This window comes from Drosophila virilis, chromosome 4 (genome assembly GCF_030788295.1).
Source record: "Drosophila virilis strain 15010-1051.87 chromosome 4, Dvir_AGI_RSII-ME, whole genome shotgun sequence".
Taxonomy (NCBI): Eukaryota; Metazoa; Arthropoda; class Insecta; order Diptera; family Drosophilidae; genus Drosophila; species Drosophila virilis.
In genome coordinates this window covers 14,101,102-14,110,829 of record NC_091546.1, presented here as the reverse complement: position 1 = coordinate 14,110,829, position 9,728 = coordinate 14,101,102, and the positions used below count along the sequence as shown (strand labels likewise).

Below are 9,728 nucleotides of genomic sequence, written 5' to 3'. Positions count from 1 at the left end.
TTGTTGATCATCTCTTTAATATTTATTCTTCTATTTAAGCCGTGCTATGCTTCCTCAGTTTAATACGTTTTTAATGAAAAACAGACGTATAATCGGATATGCGTATATGACATACACACATCATACAATGTATTCAAGTACAGGGTATTGCACAGTCTGCTGCCTTTGTCTGCCACGTTTTTACGTATTTTGCAATGCTATGCGCTGCCGCTCATTAAAAACGCCCCAGCATCAGCAACAACTGAAATAGCAGCTGCAACTACAATAATAACAACAACTTAAACAACAACAACAAGAACTATTGCAACTGCAACTGCAACTGTATTCCCGCAGCGCAGCGCACCCTCGTCTTCGTAACACGCTGCGTATGCTTAATTTTTATACCATTTTTTTTTTTGTAGCTGTTTGTAAGCTGCTTCAGCGCTGCGGGCTAGGGTGTTGGGGATTGGTAACTTATAAAACCATTGCCAGCAACGTGCGTGAATCGTCAACGTCAACGTCAACGTGAACGTGAATGTAGTCGACTGTTGCTCATTTATTTGGTTAAAGCGCTGCGCGTTTTCACTTGAAATCAAAATCGAGCAGACGAAAAGTGTTGCCTACTTTTGTGCGCAAATTTAATGAGCTACATACATGTGTGCCGCTTGGTTATATATTTGGCTGCAAATTGCTAACGCCTTGTGCCTGGCATTGACTGTGCTAGTCGCTGGTTGTACTAACAATATATAAATAGAAGAGGGATAGATTAATTTTCTTATACGAATTGTCTTAAGTAAATGGCAAATTGATGAGGGCATTGCTTGTGTTGTCTACAAAGCCAATTAAGTGCGATTTATATTGTCGTTTGATGATTTCAATATCAAAATCTTTAATTCAGGATACAAATTTATTTGATCTACATTTCTTAACGTTGAATTTAAATAAAAAATGCATTTAAATTATTACACAACACCTTTATGATTTTTTTGTCTATATGCTTCTACTTTTTTATAAAAAAATTTGTTATATTATGCATTTTTAAAAAAGACAATTTTTCCCATTCATGAGCATTATTTAGTTAATACTGCTGAGCTTGATTAAGTTCGTAATGTTCTTTGGCTAGCTTGATATTTATATAATTTGATTGTGCAACATACATAACAGATATTTGCGTAACACCATCTTAAATTCTTAATAAAAAAAAAATTAAATTAAAAATTAAAAATAATTCTTTTAAATTCTTTAACCTTGATAAGATAAAAACCTTTATAGAATATTTAACCTTTAATCAATTAAAATGACTTCACTTGCCTTCAACTTAGATATAAATAAAATCTTATCATTCAGTAGTCGTTACAATGAATCTTAACATATCTTCAACTTCCAATGAACACAAATATATATCTTTAATTATGCAGCGTATTTCAACGTCGTTATCCGGGCGTTATTGTGCTCAACAATTTTCTGCAGCTTGTTAATATTCGTTGAAAATTTCATTTGGCCGCAAGACAATGAAACTGAAATGAAAATGATAATTTCATTAAGCCAGCAGCAGCATCATTGGCTCACGTACGCTGCATACACTTGCCCCATTTGAGTTATCGCGTATATATCCCACAGATATATATATGTATATGTACATATATAAATTTACTCATATATATATATATATCTTTGCCAACTGATATGGTGCATCAATTTTACCTGCTATACTTGACTGCACGTCGACGTCGCATTGGTCTCTTGGCCACGCCCACTTAATGCGCATCATCAGCCTCGATGGCTGCGTACAATGTTCGCATTGTAAATGTAAATGTAAAACTCAACGCATTAATTATGCAACGAGTACCTGAGCCCTACTCATATATGAAGCACAAGTATCTCAACATGTATGTATATTAAATACTTTTAAATGCCTCTGCATGGCCATGATTATGGTGGGGTCTTAACTGGATAAGAGTGCAGTTGAATTGCGGGGATAAGGCAGAGAGAGAGAGCGAGAGGGCGAGAGACTGCGAGATTTTCAAATTGCGGCCACAACACAACTTGAACTTGTAATAGTATGATTTTCTTCGTTGATTTAACTTATGTTCGGGTTGCCTTTTTATTTTTAACAACACGTCTTCTTACTGCTAGTACTGTAGAGAGACTCCCTTCCACTTCTTCTCTGCAGCCGCTTTTCTTTATCGATATTTACTTATCGTACTGTTATAATTAACATAGATAGTGACACTATAATACCCTGGCTAGGGTTACCAATGATGCTCTTATCCTATTACAACTCGGCCATCCTGACAAAGAGAGCTCCCGATCTCTGTCTTTTATATGTGTATCTATCTTTATAACTAATGCTTATTGCCTATTTTCGCATCCAATGCTTAAAGTTTTGGCTATTCCAGATACCAACGTACGGGTTGCGAGATAATTGAAAGCCTTCTACATCCTTTAACAAGTATCTATCATTTTTTAAAATCTTTTCTATACTATAAGGCCCTTTATATCTTGGTATTAACTTTTTTGAAACTCCTGGTGTGCTATCAAAATTTTTTACCATGACATAGTCACCTATTTTATATTCTACTGATACTTTCTTCTTTTTATTAATCCGCTCTTCATTTCTGATTTGAGCTTCTTTTTGATATATTTCTCCACTCTTTCTTATATTTTCTAAATTTCTTTTATCACACGTGTTCACCTGTGTAAACTCTTCTAATTTTTCTTTTAATTCATCAACAACTTTTCCTTTCTGTTGTAATCCGAATAACATTTCGCTTGGAAATTTCTTTATGCTTTTGTGTTGTGTGTTGTTTATTGCATATTCAACATTTTCTATAATAACATCCCAATGTAAACCATTTTCTGGCTCCGCCATTTTTGCCATCATCGGACCCAAGTCTCTATTCAACCTTTCCACCTGACCATTTGCTTGCGGACAACCCGTTGCTATTTTAATATGCGTTACTCCCTCATTTTTTAAAAATTCATCAAACTCTTTTGCAGTAAAACAACTCCCTCTGTCCGATACAATGAACTTAGGTCTACTATACGCTCTGAAATAATCTTTTAATGCCTTAATCGCTTCTTTCGTACTTGTTGTCTTTGCTGTATATAGTCTAACAAATTTTGAAAATCCGTCAACCACCGCCAATATATATTTATTAGCCCTTCCTGCATTAATTGGTCCATAATGGTCTATATGGATCATCTCCCACGGTTTGTTTCCTTTCGGTATGCTATGTAATAGTCCTTCACTCTTACCCGTCTTGGGGGCGAAGGCAATGCATTTTAAACAATTCCCTATATGCTTTATTGCTTTTTCCTTAATATATGGGAACCAGTAACTCTTTCCAATGGCATCGATCATCTTATCTCTCCCAGCATGTCCCAACTCATCATGATATTTGTAAAGTACATGTTCTTCCATATCCTTTGGTACATAAAAAACTAATCTGCCATCATTTGTTTTTCTGTAAATGACCCCATTTCTCATTTCGAATAGCTTGTGCTCTTCTTTTTCTAACATCTTTCTAATATCTACCAGTTTGTCATCTTTGCTTTGGCAAATAACTAAATTGTCCTCAAAACTATTGGATTCAATAACTAAAATGTCCTCATAACATCTGCTTAACGCATCCACATGTTGCATTTGCTTGCCCGATCTATGCACTAACTCAAAATCGTAATTTTGTAGTTCTAACGCCCATCTAGCAATTCTCGGATTTAAATCTATTTTGTTAAGCGTTAAAGTTAAAGAGTTGCAATCTGTCATTATTTTAAATCGTTTTCCCTGCAGATATATACGAAATCTGCGTAATGCGTAAATGATGGCTAGCGTTTCTAACTCAAAACTATGATATTTAGACTCTACTTCGGTTGTTCTTTTAGAAAAATAAAAAATCGGGTGTAATTTCCTATCTTCTTTTTTTTGAAATAAAACAGCCCCAAATCCCACTGCGCTGGCATCACAATGTAGTTCTATTTCTTCTTTGTAATTATATATTGATAGTACTGGCGCCTCTAACAATTTATCTTTTAACATATTAAAACACTTAAACTCCTCTTCTCCAAACTTGAATTTCTTATCTTTTTTCAATAAATCATATAAGGGTTTAGCTAATATAGAAAAGTTTAAAATGAACCTCCTGAAGTAGGAGCATAACCCTAGGAAACTTTGTACTCCCTGAATTTTGTTTGGTATTGGAAAGGATTTAACCGCTTCTAACCCTTTTTCATCAGCCCTAACGCCTTTACTATCCACCACAAATCCTAAATATTTAACGCTGCTTTTAAAAAATTCACACTTATCTAATTTCAACTCTAATTTGTTTTGCACCAGTCTTATAAACACTTCCTTTAAGGTCTCCATGTGTTCCTTTATGTTTGTACTTGCTATCATAATATCATCCATGTAAACAATTACCTTATTATCTTTTATCATATCACAAAATATGTTATTAACAAATCTTTGAAATACATGTGGCGCAGTTTTTAAACCCATGGGCATCCTAAGAAATTCATATTGTCCTAAAGGGGTAACAAATGAAGTGTATTTAATAGATTGCTCATTAACAAAAACATGAAAATACCCGTTTTTTAGATCCAACTTTGAAAATACTGTTTTTCCGCATAGTCTGTCTAATAAATCGTCGATCAATGGTAGCGGGTAGTTGTCTCTACATATAATTTTGTTCAGTCTTCTAAAATCAATACATAACCTCATGTCTCCAGTTTTTTTCTTCACTAGTACTATAGGTGATGCATACTCTGAACAACTTGGCCTAATGATTCCATCTTTTAAATAGTCGTCTAATAATTCTTGCAACTTTTCTTTTTCCATATAAGATAACCGCCTAGGTGTACAATTAAATACTTTGTCGTTTTCTAATCTTATGCTTAACTCATGTCTTAATTTTGGCTGATTTGGCCTTTTCGCTTTTACATAAGTATTTTCAAATAAATTTTCAAATTCACACTTTGTGCTGTAATCAATATCTTCACTTAAAATATATATATTTTCTCTTTTGTTAGAATCTTCCCAACTTATTGTTAAGATATCCTTCTCAAAATTCTCTTCTAACACTCCCATGATTTCGCTATTCACTGGCGCTTCATTAACATGATTATTAATTTTAACTGCACTGTTTCCTATATCTTCTATAATCACTTTTTCAATCCCGGTTTGATTATAGATAATTTCATCACTAACAACTTCTTCACTATCAGGTTCGAGCTTAAGCTCTCCATAACTAACTATCTCATCACTAACAGTTTCGATCCCAATCACTTCATTTCTAACTATTTCACCACTAATTATTTTATTTCTAACTATCTCATCACTACCAACTTTATCACCAAGCGTTTCCGGACTAACAATTTTCTCACTAACTAATTCATCACTACCAGTTTCATTACTGACTATTTCCTTATTAACGATTTTATCATTTAACAATATAGTTTCATTTTGCTCGTGTTTGATATCTTCATCGTCCACTTTTTTTTGTTTTTCTTTGTAGCTTGTAGCTATGATATCATTTTTACCATTATTCTGGTGATCAACTTTATGCCCGTTCACAATTTTTAATGTTCTTAAATCAATATTTAAACCAAAAGAATCCATAAAATCTCTACCAAGCACAGCGTCATACCTCATAGACTCATTTGCCACAATTATAACATTGAAATAAACATTTATTAACTTTTTCTTCATAAAACATAAAATTTTTCCAAAATTTTTCAATTTACTTTCATTTAAACCTACATACGAATTTGCATCTGGCATACGCTTTACTTTTAATGGCACAAACTTTTCCTTTAAAAATGAAATAGGGCTGCCAGAGTCTATAAGGCATTCTGCAATTATTGATTTGTTAAATGAGTTACTAAAATGAATTCTTAAGTATCTTACATATTTGTTTTCCATATCATACTTTTTATTTGGACATCCTGCTATTAAATGATCCTTTGAGCCGCACGCATAGCAAGATCCTGCCTCCCGTTTGGGCTTTAAACAATCTTTGGCCCAATGGCCCTTAACATTGCAATTGTAGCAACGTTGTTGTTTGTCCGCCTGTGCTTCCTGTGCAGTTTGTTTCACTACATGGTTTCGTACCCGTTTAATTGGCAACTTTATAGCTGCAAACGCACGTAAAATTTGAGCCGGATTGGTAAAGCAATGCATACTAGCTTGAGTGCGCAAGTTTTCGCAAGGTATGCCTCGAATAATACCCTCCATTAACTCCTCTACATCAATGTTGATGTCCTGTGCCAATATGCTTTTTTCGCTAAAATATGTGGCGAACACCTCATCTGGTTTCCAAACCCGATCCTCGAACTTCTGTCGTAGTTCCGACTTCGAAAATCCTCCCCCGAAGGCCAAAACCAATTGATTTAGCATCTCGTCAATCGGAGCAATGATGCGCATAGGGTCTGCATGCAACCACTTCAAAGCACCGCCTTTCAATTTGCTTATACAAAGCAAGTGCTGTTGCATATCATTTAGTCTGTAGATCTTGGCCACATTGAAGAATTGCATTACCCATTTACGCACCTCACTTTCTCCAGTAAATTCTAATAAAATTTCCTTGGCTAACATCATCGCTCCAGTTTGGATGCAATTATTTAAGTTGCCTCCGACAGCGTTGCCACTTTCGTCGATCCTTCCAGCTGCCCCAGCGTTGCCCGCTGCACCAGCGTGATCAGCTGCACCAGCGTTGCCATCCGTTCCAGTGTAATCAGCTGCACCAGCGTTGCCATCCGTCGACCGTGGTCTTTCTTCAGTGTGACCATCCTCTAGCTGCAATAAATCGCCGACTTCACTTTCTTGCTCTCCCCCGTCGCTCCCGCCGATGTGCGAGTTGCGGTTCACCGTTACTTGAAATTCTTCTAGGAATTTTCGAGACGCTTCAATTTCGAGACGCATCAATTTCAGCATCTCGGCGCCATTTGCTATTTCGTCACGCTGTTGTTGCATTATGTTTTGCAACTCATTTTGAGCCTCAATTGTCTGTTCCTTGTTACGTTGAACTTCAAGTTCCTTTGCAGCATCGTCTCGGATATCCACTGGTACCTTATTTAATCTCGCCATCAGCTCAGTTTTGGTACCCTCTGTTGGCAAATTTAGTAATGCCAACCAACTTTTCAATGTCGCTATTGACACGTCATTTATATTTATATTTTCCATTTTGTTGTGTTTTTTTTTTTTTTTTTTTCTGAGTCAATCCCACTTCTGATATTGTAATAGTATGATTTTCTTCGTTGATTTAACTTATGTTCGGGTTGCCTTTTTATTTTTAACAACACGTCTTCTTACTGCTAGTACTGTAGAGAGACTCCCTTCCACTTCTTCTCTGCAGCCGCTTTTCTTTATCGATATTTACTTATCGTACTGTTATAATTAACATAGATAGTGACACTATAATACCCTGGCTAGGGTTACCAATGATGCTCTTATCCTATTACAAACTTTAAATGCCTTCGCTTCGAAACGTTGCGCATCAAGCATACGACTTGTTGTCCGTCTGGCGGTCGGAGTAATCATTGCCGCCAATTTAACTTTACCGTCTATTGTAGCCTGTGTAAAATGGCTTAAAAGATTTTCCTTAACGTTTAAATCGAGTATGTGACCAGCAAAATACCCTCTAAATATTAAATTCTATGATCTTAGAAAAGGCAATAAGCTGTTTTGCATAAAAGAAATATTCAGTTTCTACCTTGTACAAACGTATTAAGCACCAGTTGCCCGAATTCATCTGGGTCAAATATTATTATTTGCATTGTCGACCTAAGTCTATGAAATTTAATTTCCTTAAGACTTGGACTTCTAAAAATTCAATATTTTCTGAAGTCAGTAAAATGTTGCACAAGGGAAAAGTTTCTGCAATTTGTGCGTTAATTCATCAGCAAAGTTGTATATAAAGTTAAAGTTTAATTTAGAGCTTTATTTTTATGGTTATATAGTATAATGAGGTTTTAATAATCTATTTATCTGTGGGGTATCTTCTAGTCTATATTCTACATTCTATTCTTAGATCTTGCTTACTAGCTAGATTCTTTTACTTGCTGGCTGTGTTTGCTTACTCTGTCTCGCTCTCTCTCTATCTTTCTTGGGTGGCCACAGCAGCATTATTTGATTAAGATTTAATAATATACATTGCTACAGGGAAACTTCTAGTCCAGAATTTAACTCTTAGCTCTAGCTTACTAGTTGTTTATTATTTTAAAGGCAAGGCTGTCTGTTTCAGCTGGATTCTTTTACATTCTGGCTGTGGATATCAGTCGCGCTCTCTCCTCTCTTTCTCGGCTGGCCACAGCAGCTGTCGCATTAACCGTCGGCCATTTTGCTGCCTGTCCGCCATTGTCTGTGGCAATGGGCAATGGCGTCCGTCTGCTTGTTATTAAAATACATAAATAATAAGCGGCATATCAGCAGCGGCTATTGTTGCTGCGCTTGTTACTGCCTCAGCTTGTTGCTGTTTTTGTTGCTGTGTTGTTGTTGTTTTTGTTGTATATTGTTATAGCCCTGGCAGGCACTTAAGCGGCCGCATCCGCATCCACATCCGCTGCGACAGAGCAGCCGTCGCGTCGGCTTTGGTTTCGGTTTGCTTCAGCTCTGCGCTTTGAGTAGCTCTGACGGTCAGCTTAATGTGAGCCTCATTTTAAAGGCTGCCAAATTAGCTACAGCTGTTCAAAAATATATTTATACATATCCACTTATACACAGGCTTTGAAAGGTATGTAAATTTTGCGTTCCACGTGGCCAGCTGATTGTTCGCATTAAGCTCTTTGGCATATACTTACTTTAAGGTCGCGCAATTACTGAAACGCTTATTCTTCTACAGAACTCTTGTGTTTAAATCGAAAAATTGTATATTCGATTATTATCTACCAAGTAGGCATTATCACTTTTGCCCAATGCCAACAATATTTTATACACATGTGTTGTAATTAATGCTGTAGGCTAGTACGCTGCTCGCCATATTTCTTGTATCCCATGGTCAATGGCTTTCATGTCCACCAGCTATAAAATATATTTATTTTAATTTTCATAATTATTTTTTCACCATTTTTTTCTTACACTTTTTTCTTGGGTATTTGTACTGTGAGATGCTGTGTAATATAAGTTACATGTTTGTATATTTGGCATTGAGGCTGGAATATATGAGATATATCGAGTATATATTCGAGTATATATCAAGTATAGTCTCGGGATATGGTTTAAATTTTTTATTTACCATAAACAGAAACTGAACTTGGATTGAAGAGTTTAAGACGGAAGCGATCCACAAATATTTTAAAAGAATTTTTTTCTGATTTGCAGGCCTAATAGGATTTTTTTTTAGGGTATTAAGAATTGTTTCTCATAGTTGGAAAAGGTGATAGAAAAAAACACTGCACGGCTAAAGTTTACTTCATAACTTTGAGTATAGATTAATTTTAGCAGCTACATTATAATCTATTAGTTTTTCTTTTCATCTCTGTGAGGGCATTTAAGCTTCGGCACTGCATAGTTCGCTCTTTTGTCGTACTTTATTATATTCGTGGGCAATTTTTAATTTATTTTTGCCACACTTGTGTTCATCGTTTGCTGCTTTCCCCACCAATTTTATGTGCCTTGCGTATCTGCAACTGCTTTTTGTTCGCTTGGGTTTGTCCCTGGCGTGTTCCTAGTGATGTTGGTGTGTGTGCACGGGTGTGTATGTGTGTGTGTGTGTGTGCTATTTTATAACTAGCATATTAAGCCAACGATTTCG

General features: G+C 35.8%; 1 protein-coding gene across 2 annotated transcripts; it reads right to left on the bottom strand.

Annotated features, from left to right (window-relative positions):
* Positions 1 to 2,058: 2,058 nt before the first annotated feature.
* On the bottom strand, positions 2,059 to 7,435 carry LOC138911227 (uncharacterized). 2 transcript variants are annotated; one of them, XM_070209078.1, is made up of 2 exons: positions 5,885 to 7,435; positions 2,059 to 5,829 (listed from the first exon to the last, which is right to left on the bottom strand). In XM_070209078.1, the coding sequence occupies exons 1-2, from the start codon at positions 7,157 to 7,159 to the stop codon at positions 5,818 to 5,820; spliced, it is 1,287 nt and encodes a 428-aa protein (XP_070065179.1). In that variant the 5' UTR covers positions 7,160 to 7,435; the 3' UTR covers positions 2,059 to 5,817. The 2 variants fall into 2 exon arrangements, with proteins under 2 accessions (XP_070065179.1, XP_070065178.1); XM_070209077.1 differs by having other exon boundaries at positions 5,907 to 7,435.
* Positions 7,436 to 9,728: the final 2,293 nt, after the last annotated feature.